The 20018-nt window shown below is 38.3% G+C and overlaps 1 protein-coding gene across 1 annotated transcript; it reads right to left on the bottom strand.

Moving 5' to 3' along the window:
* Positions 1–509: 509 nt before the first annotated feature.
* On the bottom strand, positions 510–19096 carry TRA2B (transformer 2 beta homolog). Its single transcript, XM_028100927.2, has 9 exons — positions 18893–19096; positions 7322–7455; positions 6131–6293; positions 4783–4971; positions 4267–4382; positions 3230–3313; positions 2064–2123; positions 1424–1497; positions 510–932 (listed from the first exon to the last, which is right to left on the bottom strand). The coding sequence occupies exons 1-9, from the start codon at positions 18926–18928 to the stop codon at positions 922–924; spliced, it is 867 nt and encodes a 288-aa protein (XP_027956728.1). The 5' UTR covers positions 18929–19096; the 3' UTR covers positions 510–921.
* Between the last annotated feature and the right edge of the window lie 922 nt (positions 19097–20018).

Below are 20018 nucleotides of genomic sequence, written 5' to 3'. Positions count from 1 at the left end.
GTAAGCAAAGGACCTGAAAATAATATTTAAAAAATGAACAGGCAAAGTCTTCAGTTCATCCACAACACAGGTGTAGTGTTCCCTTTTTTTCCCGAACTCTGAAGCACTTAATTTTTTCCGTAGTCTAAAAGCTAGAACAACAAGAGTACATTTGTGGTGGAATGTATTGTCACTTGCTGATAACTAGTTGAAATACCATTATCCCCTTGTAACAGCTTTAAGAAATAGCCTTTTGAAGGCATACATTGTGTACCTCTTTTCTTATCCCCTGCTTTATATGATACAGATTACATAAAGGCTGACAAATCCACATTTATATAAGCATTAAGCATTGGCTGTATTGAAAGTTCTTTAGTTCTAGTACTAGCAGTACAGGGTTACAGAGCATAATTTTTAACACTTAGTTGCAGGTATATTACGTATAATGTTTCATGGATTGGAGGAAAATGGGTATTTTTGTCTTGAAATTTACTACTGACACAACCTAATCTGAACAGTTTTGCTAAGCATTGATGTTAGAAAGAAAAGTAAAAACCAAACTTTATTGTTGCTTTTTACCATTTGGTAGCATTTTACACACAGGCTTCGATCTTCAGAATACCCTGGATTCAGTAGAAAAACCTTTTTAAATGAAGTTTTGTACAATAGAAACTTCTCAGCAGTCAAAATTTAGACTGTAAAAAAATACATGCAAAACATACTTTTCTGAAAACACTTAACTTTGAACAAAGCACCGAACTACACAAATGCAGAATGAAAACAGCATTTCAACTCCACCAAAGTAGTCATCATAAAAGGTGTAAAAGTCACCTAACTTCACTAGGCACTGTTCACTTTTTAAACAGGAGACAATAAAAAATATTGTCCACAAACAATATCCCAACTCTAGGGTAGGTTTCAGAAAATCTTCAACTTCATGCTTTAATAGCGACCTAGGAAGAAATAATAATCAGTCTCAGTATTGAAGCATATTTATCAAGTGTACTTTAATGTTGAGACTTTTTAGATTATTCTACCATTAGAAAATTTCTATGCACCAGATTCTCTCCTATGAAAAGGGTTACACTAGAAATCAAAGAACCAACACTGAATAAAAGAATTAGCTGGGAAGTATATAACTCAACCCCCAGGAGCTAAGGTTTTAAAGTCACCCAAATGTTTCCAGGCTGTACAAAAACTGCAAGCCCTCCTAAAAAGAAAAGGTACAAATGGTGACCAGAATGTATTACACATTTACTATTTTAATTAGCAAGAATAAGATTCCAAGGATTTTCATATACTTCCTTGAACCCTACACACAAAAACCGAGGGTGGGTGGGTGGATTGTAATATAGATGAAACTACTTGAATTAACCCACTATCTACTGTAGTTTGGTAACTTCAAGCCATACTATTATAAAATCATATCAAGTTAAAAACTTACGAGGCGAATATGATCGAGATCTGGAACGTGACCTGTATCCTCCACGACTATAATAAGGAGAAGGTGACCGCCTTCTGTAAACAAATGCCAAGACCATCTAAGACTCCATAGATTTAAGTTAGACTAAGTGATATATACAGATTGCAATAGTCATGGTATTTCCAAAGTCTGTTTTAGATAATAAAACCACTAATCCCAAGCCACACCTTCATGAACTAACACCCAAAACAAATTTTACTAGTGCTTCAAAGCAGTTTTCTAAGACTGACTTAAATATTCACTTGCTTACTAAGATGCTCATTAAAAGCTAACAAAAATGCAATAGTACCAGAAAATAGCAGTAAGGAATAAAGATATGGATGCTTATCAGTGACCTTAATTTACAACACTATCATCACTTATTAAAGTACAAAATGGGGCCATTGAGTAATTACCTAGTATAAGCCCAATTCATTTCTGTAAACACACAAACGAAGCCACGTATACACGATCACTTGTTTCAGTTACAGCATTTTACGAATTTCATGCAATCCAAATTTGTGTGATCCAACTTTTAATAACCCCCAAAATAACCAAGTGTCTTTCAGGTGAGCCTTTCTACTGGTGTACCATGTACATTTAAAATCCTCTCCTGCCATACCTGTAAATCTGATCCCTGTCTTGAGCAGCTCTCCATCCTCCTCCACCTCCACCTCCTCCTCTGTGAAGGCAGAAAAACAACATTCATTTTTTTTAAAGTTTTAAAAACAGTATTTATGCGGTATAATTAAAACTCCCACAGAGAAATGAACGATCATTTTTTGTAAGTAAAGTGATTAAAGCCCTAACTTTTGTCACCCTTTTTACAAAATGGCATAGAGCTCTCTCTGGTGGCTAAAATGAGTAATAGAACAAATTACACTTCTAAAGTAAATGCTCAACTGAATTAAAATAAAACCTGAACGTTTAATCTTCCCAGCCTCCACAGATTAATCCCTAAGAGTGCCAATTGACACACAAATGTTCTTTCAAAAAAGGTTTTTGTTGGGGATAAAATGCTGGACCATTGCGTCAGAAGCAAGCTTAAGGACTCACTTCCAGAGACCGTAATTGACAACTTCTTTTAAACATTCAAAACAGTGTAAAAAAAAAAAAAAAAAAAGACAACCACATCTCTATAAGGCACCATGGATTAATCGTACAATTTACATTTTCATAAGCGAGAGAGGGTCTAAATTACCCGCTGCAGCTAAAATAAAGATTTTACTTCATTTTATCTTCAAAAGTGTTTCTCAGTATGACACTTATTTCTCTACTAATCCCCCCCTAAAAAGGTTCAATCTTTTGGTAATTAAAAGAACCTCTAGCCATTCTTATACCAAATTATTGCCTTTCAGCAAGTATTTCTTTGGACTCTTCCAAGACTTAGTTTTCCCTACCTAGAGAGCATCAGACACCAAAAATGCTTTATAAAAGCAATGACTTTAAAAATGCAGCTTATGGAACTTAAGAACAAGGACAAAACAGTGAAAAAACTGAAGTACGGTCTGTAATTTTGGTTCCACTGCCATGCTCAAAACCAGGGATTTCAGCTGATTTAAGACTTGATTTTTTAAAAAATTACACATATTAGGTTAAACTGACTAGACACATAACCTAAAAATCTACAGTTTAAACTCTAGCCCTACATTTCTTAGTATAAAAAAGATTTTATTAAACACTAAAGTTTAGTGTTTTTAAGGTTGTGCCTTAAATTATGATTCAGGAGAAGAGACTGGTACCTCCCTTCAAATTTTTGGCAACTTAAATCTATTATGGTTAACTTACCTGTATGATCTGCTGTAGTAGTCTCGATCATCATAGCCTCGATCATATCCTCTGTCATAGTAATCCCGACGGCGTGAGCTGCCACTGTGAATAATGTATCTTCATAAATATATTTCATCCAATGAAATATATCTTCATAAAATACCACGTGGCCTTCCTTCCCTATCTTCCTACATACAACTGTTATTGTTTAAAGCTGTTCAGACAATAACAGCAGCATGACTCATTTGGGTCCTGGGAGCCACAGCTGAGCTCTAAGGACATGACTGGGCAACTGCTCCAAGTATAATCTCTTTATACGCTCTTATATTGAGCAAAAATATTATCTACTAATAACCCCCTAATTTTTAATTCATAGACAGGCCTTTTCTAATAAAGTTACCCGGAAAAAGATTATTCCTATTTAAGAATTCACTGATATGGGATAAACACTGTCCTTTCTCTGCTCCCTGTAACAACGTACATAAATATATTTTCCTAAAGAAAGGGAAAATAAAATATTTGGAAGAATGTGGTTTCAGGAGTGGGAAAATTTTAATTAAAAACGACAAAAAACAAAACTTCAACACAATATAGAAACACTGGTGAGAATGACGACAAAGGAGAGGAAGTATCCTCTCTATATGAACTATCATATAGTTCAATGCGAAAACCGTTTTCCACTCTGCTTAACAAGAACTAAAAAATGCACAGGAGTAGAATTTGTTATAAACTAGACTTTTACCTAGAATGGTTTTAAGTTTCCATTACGATAAAAATGGTCTAAGCAAGAACATTAGTTATCAAGCAAAGCCAGATATATGGCCTTTCTGTATGATATGGTGAGATGTCATCTACCAGTGTTCAGCACAAATACAAGGTCTCCACTGAATGTATTCTTTTGAATAGTCGTTACCCAGTTAAAAAAAAACACACACAGGAAGAATGATTTGTACTGTGGCAGGACTAGATGAAATGTCAAAGATTTTCCTCTAGTACATGGCAGTTCTTAGAGAAAATGCACTCAGCCATCAATCTATCTTAAAAAATAAACTTACTAGGTAGGTCTCCCCATGTAAATTCCTGGCGTTGGGGTATGTGGTCTTTTTGTTATAGAGAAATCAACTCTGATCCTACGTCCATCAAGCTCCATTCCATTGGCACGCTCTTTTGCCTTCGAAAGATACATTAAGTTATTATATACACCTGGGGCAAAGCCATCCACAAACTATCCAGTATAAAAACTTTTGTAAATATTTACAAATAAGATATTTCTAAGTAACTGTATCTTATTTACAATATAAAAGCGAAAATTGTCCTTGGGAGTCAACAATAGGACTATTTTAAAAAGATACAGGTCAAAAAAAAAAAAAAAAGGGCGCCTGGGTGGCTTAGTTGGTTGAGCGACTGCCTTTGCCTCAGGTCATGATCCTGGAGTCCTGGGATCGAGTCCCGCATGGGGCTCCCTGCTCAGTGGGGAGTCTGCTTCTCCCTCTGACCCTACCCCCTCATGTGCTTTCTCTCAAATAAATAACATCTAAAAAAAAAAAAGATACAGGTAGACTTTTACTTACTTCCTTGGCATCATCTACATTTTCAAAATACACAAAGGCAAATCCTCTTGAACGTCTAGACTGCTGGTCATATACAATAGACACATCAGCAATGGGGCCATATTTAGAGAATACTTCTCTTAGATCTCTTTCTGTAGTGTACAAGCTCAATCCAAATACTCCAAGACAGCAGTTGGGATCAGGATTTGCCTAGAAATGGAAAAATCAATTTTAAACCTTAAAATTTGTCATAAACCAAAGAAAAAATGTATATAAATTACCCAAAATGTCACTAACAATAAAGTAGATTTAAATAAACAATTAAAATTTAAAATCAGTATGTTATGGCAATAGCTGCAAGCATTAATGGGCAGAAAAAAGGGGTGCCTGGCGTGGCTCAATCAGTTAAGCATCGGACTCTTGATTTTGACTTAGGTCATGATCTCAGGGTTGAGATCAAGCCCAACATCTGGCTCCAACACTGGCCATGGAGCCTGCTTAAGATTCTCTCTCCCCCATGGGGCACCTGGGTGGCTCAGTCATTAAGCATCTGCCTTCGGCTCAGGTCATGATCCCAGGGTCCTGGGATCGAGCCCCCACTGGGTTCCCTGCTCGGCAGGAAGCCTGCTTCTCCCTCTCCCACTCCCCCCCTGCTTGTGTTCCCTCTCTCGCTGTGTCTCTGTCAAATAAATAAAATCTTAAAAAAAAGATTCTCTCTCCCTCTGCACCCCCTCCCAAAGAAAATCCTGCGAAGAGCATTTCAACCTCAAATTGAGAGAGAGAGAGAGAGAGAGTGTGTGTGTGTGTGTGTGTGTGTGTGTGTGTGTAGGGAGGGGGAAATAGGGACTCTACTAGTGAATACCAAAACTGGCATTTTTGTGGGGGGAGACTGGAGAGCAATTTGCCCAAGGAATTCACCTCTTAGGAATTTATTCTAGGCATAAGAATAATGAGAGTAGCATTATCTCTATAAGCCAAAGGGAGTAACTATTTCAGGGAAGATAAGCCTTAATACCTGAAATAAACTCGCTTAAAATTAAACGGAAAAACCCAGAAGCATTCTAAAGAGTATTAAAGCTAACCCAGAAAACTTCAGTAACATTAGTATGTCCCATATAGATAGTAATGCACAATGGGATTTTTTATTTGATAAGCGAGCTACACCACTGCCACGGTATTTTGCTTACATATAACTGATAGCTCAAATGTACACCATTACATAAGAAATACCTTTTAAATAGACTTACCTCAAAACACTAAAAAGTCTCTAAAGAACTCGTGTGTTCACTGCCAGAAGTCTACTGTCAAATGTAATCAGTTCTAATTTTGAACGAGAAGACATATTGCTTCAACAATTTTTTCATCTTACCCGATTCCCAACATGACGCCTGCGAGTAGACATGGGAGAATGACTGTGGCTATGCCGTCTTCGATAATCTCGACTGTAAGACCTGCTACGGGATCGTCTATGGGAGCGGGACCGAGATCTTGATCTTGTGTAATGCCTTCGAGAACTTCTTCTGGATCTAGACCTGTAAGACAAAGGCTTCAGGGTTATGACTAAGTAACTGATTGATACAGCTTTTAATTCTTCTAATAACCTGGAGTTAAAATCCCAAAGACGGAACACAATTCAGACATACATTAACATGAAATTGAGATTTTTCTTCTGTATCTACAGTCATCTCAACTCTCCTAGAAAGAGCTCCAAACCACTATCAGCTCTCTTCCATTTCTTAAGATAAAGGAGATCAAAATTAATATATTGAAAACCAATTAACACACTAAGAAATTTGGTAACCATAAAACATGCAGCACTTCATACTAGCTTGATTTGTGCCCCCCTTTTCCCTCAATATAACACCCTCTATTTTTTCGGTCTCTCCCATTATGCCCACCATTCACTTAAGATAAAATCACCATCACCATAGTTTTGTCCAGCAGTGTTTTAAAACCAATCAATCGCTCTTAACTAGAGTGATATGAAGTGTCATCTAAACCAGACAGGACACATTGTAAGAGAGAAAAGAGGTGCAGTTAATTATGCCTGATAAGAGGCATAAACTGGGGCTGTCCTGGGCAAACCAAGGACGTATAGCCTACTCTAGACAAACATTTAAAAAAAAAAAAGTGCGCTGTGTTACCGTATTATTTTTGTTTTTTACACACATGTATATTAGACACTACACCTATTTATCAAGAATTGCAGTTATGAAAGCCAATGTTCTGCAGTCCATTTGTTATACTTAAACTCATAGCGAATCCTCACAATTCTGAAGAACTAGTACTTTTAAAGATAAGGAAGCTAAGGTGGAAAAAGGTTAAGTAATCTGCCCAAGTCAGAAAAAATAGAGGTAAGATTTGAACCCTAACGCCAAAAGCCCAGGCTCTTAACCACTTAAGTCTTCTGTCCCAGAACTTATGATTAAGTACATTGCTAGTACCAATGTTAAATAAGCCAACAAATGATCTAACCCTCTCTATCTTCCTAATTTACAAAGCACACACCAATTTCAGAGCTAAGAGTAACAGAAGAAAATCCCAAGACAGTCTTTCTTACCTAGATTCAGATCTGGACCTGGACTTTGATCTGGAACGCCTGGAATCTTCCTTGGAGCGAGACCTTGCTGGGGTATGCCTTGCAGATTTCCCAGATCCATGAGCACTTCCACTTCTGGAAGCAGAACGGGATTCCTACACGTAGATGTCAAAAGTTTAATTTGTATACTTTCTGGGCAACTTTAAAAACAAATAAGCTGCTGTGAGATAAATGGTGAGGGAAAGCAATCCCCTTCCAAGATAAGAAAACATAGGTAAGGGCAGGAACTGAATATACCTGGTATATTTACATTGCTCCAACTGACATAAGCCAATTAACTTGAACTTCCACCTTTTCTGGAGCAGGATTAAGAGTTAACTGACCCCACTCTCTTCAGAAAGGGGTGCCAAAGCCAAGCAGTTAAGGGAACTGTCCAAGGATTGTGTTTTGGGATTGTTACTCCATAAAGACTAGGGTGAGAAAGAATCTTATTAACTATTGACACCTATACCTTATACCTATATTTCAATCAAGTTGCCATCAATAAAACAAAACCCTATGAAAGTCATAAAACTTACTTTTAAAATGCCTTTTTTTCCCAATAAGACCTTAATTTCTCAAGTTTTACGTATTTTTAAGTGGGGAAAAGAGGCAAGGACAATCTGTTTCAAGTCCTAGCAAAAGGCAGAAACCTAGTGGAAAGCAAGGACCAGCCTGAAGGACACTAAACCCTATTCCATCTAACCATTATGGGAACCCCTAAGACTCTCAAAGCAACCAGATGGAACCACAGCAGAAAGGCAGTGAACTGTGCAGAAGACCAAAGAGAGTGCCAGAGATCTACAGCTTCCTGGGCTAAATGGAGATGAACCAGGGCAAACTGATGGGGATCTAGGAATAAGTAGCTAGGTTAGTTACATAAAGGACCTATTGAAACCAGAACAGATTAAAAATCAGGGGCTCCTATCAAGGTCCATTAAGGGAGTTCAGAATCGCACGTAAAAACCAAAGTCTAGGTATATACTATATAGCCATAGCTTTCCCAATCAAAACTAGACTACCTGGTAGGTAAGTGGCACAGTAAGGAAAATCTCTAAAGAAACCAGCAAAAGAATGGGGAAACAGGGTAACTGGCTTACCAGTGAGTCAAAACATACAGTCAACTCATAAGCAGAAAAGACATACATATAAAGTAATGGAACCAAGGAAATGTCCTGCCAAGGCACCAAAACAGAAACAATGGATTAAGAGAACAAACCCACTCAGTCTGATAGCAAAGGTGTATCATCAAGCAAGACCACCTTACTTTATGCTCCAACTTAAGGCAAATTAAAAGGCATAAAGTCTAGTAAGTCTTTCCACCCGAGACAGAGCAGAAATGGCCAGACCCAAAAAGAACCAAAACAGTACAGTAAGTCACTGCAGGAGTAAGACTCAATGTTGAATAAAAGTACCACTGGAGACCTCCCTGTGCGGTAAGCTTTCAGAATATTCTGGCCATTCCTGAAAGGATAGAATAGGATTTTAAATTATAGCTATAGCCTTTTTAGATTATGTTCTGTGATCTACAGCTTGATGGGAGAAAATTTGGAAGATCATTGCTATGATGCTCAGGGCAAAAATTTATATGCAATACAGAAGAACTTAAGTTTGAAGTTTAGAACAGTAAAGAAAAGAGTAACTCAATAAAATGAGTTCTGGTCTCTAGGCCTGAAAGAACTCTAGAAACTTCCCAGTAAGATTTCAGTCATTATAAAACATGGTGTGAAGGGACGTGAAATGTGACAGCCCCCCTCCATCACCCCCATGGGTTGACTGTAAAAAGGTTCAAAGAAAAAAATACTCTTATTAGTGAGAACAACTACCTTTAACAAGGAACGGTTAAAGGGTGTACTGCAGCTTTGGGGACCCCAATTAACAATCTCTTGGCATTCTCTGGCAAATATTCTGCACACAGACATTTAAAAGCACAATCCACCTCCCTCCTCTCCTTGGACAAAGTAGTTCTCACAAAATAGGGGTGGGGTGCAGTTTCCGGCATCTTTACCACAGGCAAAAGCTAACCTAGAAGAGAAAATAGAAAAAGGGACCCCAAAAGTTAACTGCCTTTGTTTATTCCAATGTTAGAAAAGATTACTTCATGGAATGATTATAGCTTTTAATGGAAACCAAAGAAAACAATTTACTCTGGAAAGGAGAGGTGAATATACCCACAGTAACAACTCGTAATAAAAAGATTACCAATAAAGTAGTTGTAGTTAACAAATCAGTAAGCCTAGGGATCGGAATATAAAGGAAGAAATGGTAGAAAGCCAAGATCTCTTTTTAAGCCTCTTGCTTCATTAAACAGAAAAACCTTATCCTAGCCTACTTCACCTGTCTGCCCACTGAGAGGAGATTGTACTTTTAGCCTAGCAGATCAAGGGTCAAAGATCCAGTGTCTGTGAAATTCTAAGACTTTCCTCTCAGCCTCTTAAGACTTACTGGCTATATGCATATGTATTTTGTGAGCAATCATTTCTTAGGCCAGGAACAGAGGAAACACCAGCCAGAATGCAAAGATTTTCCCTTTTATACTGACATTTGGTTAGGCTAACACCTAAACAATGCCTCCACCTCCTCCTACCTTTCTTGTCAGGGACGTTTCTTAAAGAAGTTAGCCCCTTTTTTGTAGTTATGTTGGCCCTTAGCTGGTTTGAAAAATATTCAAGGAAATTTAGCCTGTCCAGAAGAAATGATACCTAAAATTATTAGCCAAATCTAAAAACAAAGTTAACTTAAACCTTAATCCATGGGCAAATCTACAAAACCGGCTGGGAAATCCTCCACATAAAGAAAACTCGAAGTCCACTCTTAGGGCTAAAAATTGTGTGTCAAGGCATTAAAACCATACCAACCCCCCTCCCCCACTACTCTGGCCCTTCAATACCTCAAGGAAAAGGATCATGAACTTAAAAGTTAATATAAATAACAAAACCAAGAAATTTCCTGAATTTTTGCTCAAGGAATCAAGTTTTTATAGATTGATCTTAGTCATATAACAATATACAACTTGAAAGGAGGTCAGAAAAAAAACTCAAGGCTTTCAACAAAATAACCTTCATCTCCCCCTATTCCGAGAATGGCACCATCTTAGAAAAACATTTTGAAGAGATAAACGAAGTGGAAACCATCTGGAACCATCAAATCACTAGGTTTCCTCTGTATTACTTTAGAAACTAGATGCAGTAAATGAGATTTTGAACAGTGACTCTTAAACAGAGGTATGGAGTAAACCTACATAGCATTTAAGAATACATGTCCCTAAACTAGAGCTCATTCTAGTAACTCTGGAGGTGGTCTTCTACATTTCTTAGAAGTACCACACATATTTATGATGCTAAGTATCTTTGGTTTATTCAGAGTTTTATGCTTCCTACTGATTTTTCTTGGCAAAAGCATCATCTTGGAACCTTGTTTCTCTCATTTTCTCTGCCCCCCCTGCAGAGGCCTATCTCCCTCTTACCTCCCCAATGGCCAGAGTAGGGGTGAGAGGAGGAAGCACTGTTAAGAATCAAAGATACTTTGGCCAACGGGTGATGGTGGTGGTGGGGGGAACCCTGAATGGATGGGATGGTCCACCAGCATCAGTGTTTAGTTTCACCATACATCTATCCAGCTTAGACCATATAATCAAATTCCAAACTGCTTTCCTTCCACTTAGAGGCTTAATAGGTCTTTCCTCTTTTGGACCCCAAGGACCTTTCAGGTCTCCTGATAAGAGAATCCATGGACTTGAAGAGAAACAGAATATCCATTCACAGCTCTCTGCCTAATCCGTAAGTAATTCGGAATGCAAAATTAACATTAACTTAATGTTATTAGTTTATACATGGCAAAAAATTTTACAAACCAGTAATTGGGACAAAGCAAAAGCTGGAAACTACTGTAAATGGGAATAATTTTCTTCTCCTTGAAAACACAGAAATAATTATAAAAAGCACAGATCTCACACTGACAGTTCGCCCTAAAACCCCAGAAAACAGACCCTTCTAGAAATGTCATTTAAATCACTTTATCCAAGAGCTGGAAGATCTAACTCTCAGAGAGTTTTTAGGTTGTCTTCATTTCAGGAAGGAGAAGTGATACCTTTGGCTTTCCCAACAGAGGACAACTCTTGGTTAGCTACCACTTGGTATTATTCTGACACGTGTTACTTGTCCCATACAACTGTAAGTAACATTACACTGATCATCTGATTCTTTTATTCAACTAAAACAAAACACACAGATAGGGAAATAATAGAACTTGAGGTTTCTTTTTTTCCAGTAAGTACTGGGAGTGGGGAACCAGAATAAAGCTACTTTATAATAATCTATACCTCTCACATCATTCTAACAATGAAGTGTTAATAGCAGAAAATGAGAAAAGGGAATAAAACTGTTTACCGAATAAAGCACCTACTACTATTGCCGCTTTAAGAGAGATCCTGTTCACTTGTGTGACCCACCTCATTCTAAGGTAAACCTTTTTTTTTTAGCAGTAATCCTAGTCATTCAGCTGGAAAAGGCATTAAATAGAAAAGAATTAAGACTCATCCTTGTGAATTTAGAACCTGCATCTTAAAAGGTAGGGCCTAATCGGTCATAGCTTTCCACTATGCCATCTGGAAAGAAAATATTTTCATAAATGCCAAAAGGAGCTGGCTAACCTGTTCACTGGTTTGCTTCAATTTTGAGGGTTCAGTTCTATAACCATCCTGGTGACATTCTTTAGGAAAACTATGACAAACATAGAAAACATTCTATTATACATTGCTCAGTACTGAAGGATAGGGGTCAGTGAATTTTAAAAGTCCACGGAGGTGGCACAAACCACCAATTCCAACTCTGGAGGTACTCACTCATACCCCAGGACCAGCAGACTTAGATGAAAAAATCTAGAGGGACAACATGAAGCCAACTGTTACCCATGCCAGAGAGCTCATTCCTGCCTCAATATTTGACTACAAAGGATTATTTTTTTTTAAATTGCATTTCAATCATTTGACTAAGAAGTTAAAATTAGAATTACCTAATTTAAACGTTTCCCCTGGAAGGCACGTCTTTGCCCTGTATATATTTTCTTCTATTAAACAAATAATGCATGCATGTTTAGCAAAATATACAGGGACACATAAACAGACTAGTAATTACTTAGCGTAGTGCTTTCTGATTCCAGATTACTTCTTATCTTAACTTCATTTTTATTTCTTTTCTTCATTCTTCCGTTTCAAATTCTGACTTCTTTCATCTTCCCCACTTCACACAAATTGCTCAATATTCTACAAGTGGGACTTCTGGTCTGATAATTAGCATGCATTCTTTCTTTTATTTTTTCAAATTTCAGCTTCACTTATTCCTGAGCTTCAAATACTCATTTATAAAACTTGTCAAAGGACGACTTCCGCATTTTCCTTCTTCAACATTAACCTTAATAGAAAAAGAACAGGATGAAGATATTTTAAAACTCCAGGATAAAATCCAGTGCCAAAACTGAAACTAGAAAAAAAAAAAAATCCCTTTTTTTGGATTAAAAAAAAAAAAACCCTAGAATATGCAGCTCAAAAAACTGAAACTAGCCTCCTGTTGGTTCTAAAATATAAGGTAATCAACCTCAATTGTCCACTTCAAATAGATTTATCATGCTTAAGTTGAATGCGAAGTGCGCAACTGAACATTTGCTGTTCATCTAACATTTAAGTCCTTTAATTACATTTCACACTTCTACTTATCGTATTCATCAATAGAAAATGTTAAGTGTCAAAAGCACATCTCTAGTCAAAAAGTGACACATTAATACAAAAGTGCAAGAAAGGAAAGCACGGACAATTCATTTATACAATGATGACAAGGCTCAGGGTTGGAGAGGCTTACAACTTGTGACTTGACTAGATAATGAAGTAAAGAAATGTATTTAACGTCACAGTAATGTATTTAATGTCACACATTTTTGTACTGCATATTTAAAAAGCTCTGAGAAGACAATGTCAGGGAAATCAGAAAATTTGGACTAAAGTACTCAAAACCCATCCCTAGAGAAAGCTGCTCTAGTGACATTTTAGAGTATGAATGGTTCGACTACTAAATTTAGCACTGAAAGCATAAAAAGACCCGTCAACCAACTACTATATTCAAGTAGCTACGAAGGAAAGCAGAACAAACTTGAATCCAACAGTGGTGTTTAAATTCCCCCTCAGTGAACAAAGTATTAAAATCTTCTGCAGTCCAAAGGAGAAATCCTACTTCTTAAGGTGGCAATATTGGTAGAAAATTATAGCTCACCTCCTGAAATTATTTAAAAAACTCAACATCACTTAACAGATCAATAAAGTATAATAGTGTCTGTTGAACACCCTGAACAAAATAAATAGTCCTCAAAAAACATCCTTATTCTCCTTGTTATCCTGTACTTCACCTTATGATCTTTCATTTGTTGACAATTTCCTCTCTACTAATTTTATTTTCTTTTGGGGTGATTGGGGTTAAAGGTTTCTTAAAAAAAGAAAAGAAAAAAGTTCTTATAAACCTATCTGGGTATAAAGACAACCATGGCTATCACGGGAAGTGTTGTGATGTCTTTCCTAAGAAAGCACAATTTTCAGTCGTCTTTTTTGGAAAGTCAATTATTGTTTGTTTAATCCAGGAAAAATTTTAAATAGCTTTTTATTTAAGGGAGTCACATTAATTGATTTCCTTTTAATATCCATCACTAAAATGTAATGGGAAATGTTTGCTGGCAGCACAAATGTAATCGTGGAATCAGAATGCCCAAGCAGGTTTCCTCTTTATGGCCTCCTAAAGATAACATACAGATACAGGGCTTAGAAACTAGAATGGAGGCCAAAGCTCTAGGTATCAGAACTTTTCAATATGGACGCCTTCCTGCCCTTTTTTTTTTAATCACCCCTTCCCAACCATCTTCCTTCTTTTATATTTGAAGATCAAAACATGTTGCTAGATAATGTAAATATTGTTTATTCAACTCAACTACTAAGCTCAAGTGGCCACTTTAATAAAACCAGATGACCAACTACTGGGCTAATGTTAAGAGATCCAACAGAAATAAGCAGAAACTTCTCCCATCATCAACAATTATGGCTGGAATTCAAATAGCATTAAAAACATGTACAAACTCTGCAGGTTGCTGACAGGTAATATCTTAAAAATTGTAATAGGGCAAAGAAAAATTTGTTGATCCTGATAGAAATATAGAAGTTAATGCTCACATCAATGGACTATTTTATTTTTCTGTAGTCAAACTCTACCAGAAGGCTGGGTGGAGAAAAATCTTCAAAAGACGGAGAAAAATCCCTGGAGGTGGGGCAGCGCCTTCATCTGACTTGCCTAAATCAGTTGTGTAAGCCCATCTCTTGCATCAATAATACAGACTCTGAAAAGGGGCCTCTAGCATGCTGCACTATCGGGCAATCTATGTTGATCAAAGCAGCATCTGAAAATAACGTCCACAACCTAATTCAGAAAGATTTTGGGAATTTGAAAAGTCCAATTTGCTATAGTGAAAAATCTTTTTTTGGCTTGCTTAAAAACAAAACTAAGTGACAACAATACCTGAAATTCAATGTAACCCCACACCTCAAAAAACTACGTTGGGTAAAAACACTTAAAATTTCCTAAACTTCCATCACCATCCCTTCTAAAAAAATAATACAATTACGAATGAAAACTGATCAACGTGACACAGAATGCTAAAGCTCAAAAAATAAGACACAATCGTAGCTCTGTCCTTCTCTTGGGCAAAATGTGAACTATGAAAATGTTAATATTTATCACTTAGGTTTTGGGCTTTATTGGAGATAAAGGGGGAAAAGGTAAATGCTATTAACATCTCTCACCACCTGAATTCCTTTAATCTTTTACAAAACCAGAGTACTTACCTTGTAATCACGTGTAATTTCAGTTTGAAAATGCAACCTTCTAGTCCCAGACATCCACAACATTAAAACATTCTTAGTTAAAACCAAGAAAAATATTCTTCAACCTGGTTTCTTCAAGAGACTCATACCTAACCAGACTCACAGTGAAACAATGCAAACTATTTCCTCCCACTGGACATTAATTCAATCCTTTATTAAAGGAATTGGTGCGATGGCTGTAATTCTTTAGAAAGAAATAGATTCAGATGTTCCAGTTTTTGAAAATCAGAATTCAGAGTTAGGGGCTAAAAACAAAGAATACAGAAAGACAACCCAAGATTAAGCAGAAGAGAAAAACTGCAGAAATCTAAAAAGCAGTTTGATGGGATGGTATCCAGATGCTATTCATCTCCACAAAGAATAAGACTAAAGACAATATATCTACATCGCAAACATTATTTCTACAAACACTATAGCCCATATTCTACCAGAAAATTTTCTTAAACTGCTTGCTATTGTAATCCTGACAGCAAGACAGAAATCCAAACCATCTGGTTCATACAACAGTATTTCCTTAGTTTCTGGATTCTCTAAGTATAGACGCATTTGTAGAATCTTAAAGAAATTACAATCTTTAGGAAGGCAGAGCATTAAACCAGTGCCAAGACCAAACACACAAACATTGCATACTCTAAATACTGTGACCATTAGTGGACCTTAAAGATTACCCCCCAATATTACTATGCACCTCCTAACTTGCTACTGTTATCATATTCTTACTCACCCAAATTGTGACACAGCTGCTAAGAATACTTTTTGCAAAGGTGCCGGTCAATCCTTTCCCAAAAAATGTTTGCAAGCATTTTTTGGAAAGTACTGGAAATGAATTGAACTTGGAGATCAAAAATAATTTTGTACAGGTTTGGCTACATCAAGGAAGTCAACTCTAGAGACAGATTTTAATTTAAATCAACTTTCACATGAAAAAAACCCACAAATAAAGGTAAAAGCTACTCTGCCATAACTCAAAGTGTGACGTGAACCACAAAAATTCTAGAACGTACCCTAAGTATGCATTTAAAATAAGGGGACACACTTAACCACAGTTGTGTCAATATATTCACTCAAAGGTGATCAAACTGAGAACAATTTACTGCACACATACAACCAGTCTGTTTAGGAAAGGAACTTCAAAAGTCAAAAGAAGTAAGGAAAAAAAAATATTTCCAAGACTATGCTCGGGCCGCAGGTACCGCAGGAATGTCTGGATTCTGGACAGCTAAATTTAGAGGGAGATGGGGTAGGTTTGCAGTGGATGGGATTCCAGCCAAACAGAAGATTTGTATTACAAGTGATTACATTAACGGTACTGATTAGGCTTGTATTGATTTACATTAATAGTTTGAAGTGTTTGAGGGCCTAGAGTGGATTCACAGTAATTTTTCAGGTTCTAGAGAAGCTATTCATACCAGGCATGTCCAAGATTATTACCCTGAATGCAACTTTTTCACTGCTTTCAGGCACTTTCAAAAGTAAGTTTTTAGCCAATCAGACCTGCCCGTTACGTACACTTGAGTCTTTTTTATGGCATTATATCTAATCTGTTCTATTAAGCTTTAGGGTTTTGCCAGATGTTCTTTAGGAACCTCAACGTGCTTTTTTTAAAGGTCTACTTAACCTCTTCAGGTTCCAATACACCAGTTGAAAAGCAATCTACATACAAAACAAACTGCGAAATAAAACAATGTTTAAGTATTCCACTACTTCGAAGTTTAGAAACACTTCCAGGATTCAGGACTCTATGTAAGAAAAAAATTAATTTCTAACATAAAGTTTAAGTTATTTTATAACTTTCCTTCCGTAAGAATTTAGTAAATACCTAACCTATATAAACAAGATGAGGAAAAAAACTAGGATGTTTGTTTCACTACTAGAAAAAAAAAAACCAATTCAAGAATGTCAAATAATTGGGATGAGGCCTCTCAAGCGGTCTCAAGCCAGGAACCTACTTCCAACAGTTGTTTCTTATGTAAATATGCCAATTCACTTTTGGACAATTTTCGTCTTCACAAGCACACCATTACAAGTAACTTATTCAGGTATATTCAACTGAGAGCTCTTCTACTCAGAAACCAGCCATTTTGTATTCTCTCAATAGCGCAAGAAATACTCAGTAATTGTTTAGAAAACTGAAGACTTAAATTTATCATTTGCTTTCCAGTACAAACACCAGTTACTAGTTTCAACAGTATAGTCAACTGGTAGAATCAGAAATCACAGCTTTAACAATCTGTGGGCTCAATCGAAACTTTATTACCGTAAGAAAGCAAGGGCTTAAAAATGGTAGACGCACCGGTGATGGTATCATCAACCGTCTTAGAGAAAAGCGTAAAAAGCCAATATTCCTCTGCCCAGGTAAAGCCTGGTTATTTCAGGCTAAATCAGATTTGGCTCCAATTACACAGTACAACAACGTTCCAGAAGGTAAGATAGGAATTTTTCTTTTTAAATGCCCTCCTAATGAAGGGCCCCAAATCTGTTTTATAGCAGTTTGCTTCCTAATATATTTGAATATTTACCTGACGACTGCTGAGATCTTAGGATGGCACTGGGAGAAAGGGAAAACCCAACAGGTCAACTGTAAAAGAACCCAACTTACTCCTTATCAAAGTTAAAAAATCACCTTCTTAAAAAAAAAAATCGACTTCTATGGTGCTTATTAACCACCTAAGAAATTCTCCATAACTTCCAAAATGTGTAAGATTCTGACAAGCTTTGTATCACGCCTTTTAAGCCCGGAAACTGTCGTATTCCTGTAATTTAAGCCCCACCGAACTCCACATTTGGGAGGTGGAGACTCAGAGTAAAAGCGTACCAACAGAAGCTGTGGTTCACAGACTTAGAATGCCTGAAAACAAAGGAAATAACGGCGCCCTAAACTGTTGCCCGCCAGTTTCCTTCTGCACAATCCCGTGAAAAATATCCACTCCATAAAAGAAAACCTCTGCGGCCTCGGGGCTAGTTAGTATACTGGATACTCTGATAACGATTTTTCGTTTGAAAGCACTCTCCATTTAGGCCAAATAAAAAGCCCGCGCGAACCCCCTCTAACGGGCCCAGAACTTGTCTACCTCGGATTCGTTTCCCCCACCCTAAAAGAGACCCCAAGAATACCCTAGATTCCGTCTTTCTGGGGTTCATAAGACGATCCTTTCTTAAACTAAACGCCGGGCGAAACCCCCCAGACAACGTTGCCTTTCTTTCTCCACCCCCACGCGGCCTTGTGAGGCGCGGGCCCGGCTTGACGCGCGGCTCCTCCGCCATTTTGTGCCTCTGGCAGCGCGCCCGGCCCGCCAGCCCAAGATGGCGGCAGCGAGGCTTCGCAGGAGAGCAACGGCGAAATAAGATACCGCTCCCCTCCCCCAACACCAAGGGAACGCAGCGGCCATTTTTAATCTTTCCCCCTCTTCTAACGGAAAAAAACCCGCCGTCTCGGGTAGGGGGCCACATAAACCCGTCGGTGGCCTACTTAATGACTAAAGACACTCTCCGCAAGGATTTTTAAACCCAACTCCCATGCTTCCCAGCCTCAGACTTCGGAGCCTAAATCGCCGCTGTCTCCAGGACCGAGGCCGACGGGCCTGGTAAGAGATGCAAGCTGGAACCACACAGCCGCCCCCTGCACCATCTCTACGTACCCGCTCGCCGTAGTTCTGCTCGCCGCTGTCGCTCATGACTCCTAGCTGCTGTCGCCGCTCGACGTGCTTCAATCGAGGCTGCCAACCTCTTGCGCCTTCTATACGGAGGCTCCGCCGCAGCCTCACAGAACGCACAGCTTCCCGAGCCGCTGAGTACCGAAGCGCTCCGCACCGCCTCCGCACGGGCTCTAAGTCTGCCGGACGTGACGCGGCGCTCCTTAACCCGGCCCCTCCCCCTTTCCGAACGCGCGCTTTCTTGGCTCCGCCCCTCGGCGCTCGGCCTTCCCTTTCTAGCTGTGGCGCGTCCGGAACCGGATGTGACGTAAGTCCCGCGGCTCGCGGGGCCCTACCCACGGTCTCTGGGTTTCAGTGAGGCGGGAAAGTAAGCGTGGTGGACGGCCCACGCTAGTGGTTGGTGGTCGCCCGGGGTTCCGTGATGTCACCGGCCACACCCGAATCTCTTCTTGAACTTTCCAGGGAAACCGTCCTGGCGGTGGGAGGGAGGAGATGCCGTTTTCTCCCCCATCCTTGATTCCTTTCTTCTGCTTTATTAATTTTTGCCCTCTTTTGTGCCTTCTTTTGGTTGGAGAGGGCAGATATCCCTACTGGGTCTCATGCTTTACTTTGCATTTATTTAAATTCAATAGTGGCTGCTTCCTTCCTGAAAATAACCTTCATTTGAACACCTATTAAGTGCCCAAGCACTCTGTCAGTTCTTGATGTGCTGAAATTAGACGCAATCACTATTCTGAAAAAGTGCACTGTCTAGTAAGGGAGAACCATTAAACACATGTATAAACTATGATTTTAAGTGCTAGAGGTATCTACTATAATGATGTCACAGGAGGGATGATTAATTCATTTATCACCCAACAAAAGCATGATATATAGTGGATTCTTGAACAACATGGGTTTGAACTGCTCTGGTCCACTTATACTTGTTTTTTGTTTTTGTTTTTTTGATAAATACAGTACTGTACTGCCTAGACCTTATCCTCTGCACCTGTCATTTCCCCACCCATTAAAAAAGAAGTATGGTACCCGGCTGGTGAGGTACTTTGGTACCTGTAAAGAGCCATTTGAGTTTTTAAAAACAGCTTTATTAAGGTATAATTTACATACCATG

The sequence above is a fragment of the Eumetopias jubatus genome, unplaced genomic scaffold, assembly GCF_037043125.1.
Source record: "Eumetopias jubatus isolate StellerSeaLion01/CBP00866 unplaced genomic scaffold, mEumJub1_p1.0 scaffold_1, whole genome shotgun sequence".
Classification (NCBI taxonomy): Eukaryota; Metazoa; Chordata; class Mammalia; order Carnivora; family Otariidae; genus Eumetopias; species Eumetopias jubatus.
This window is presented reverse-complemented; position numbering and strand designations above follow the sequence as displayed.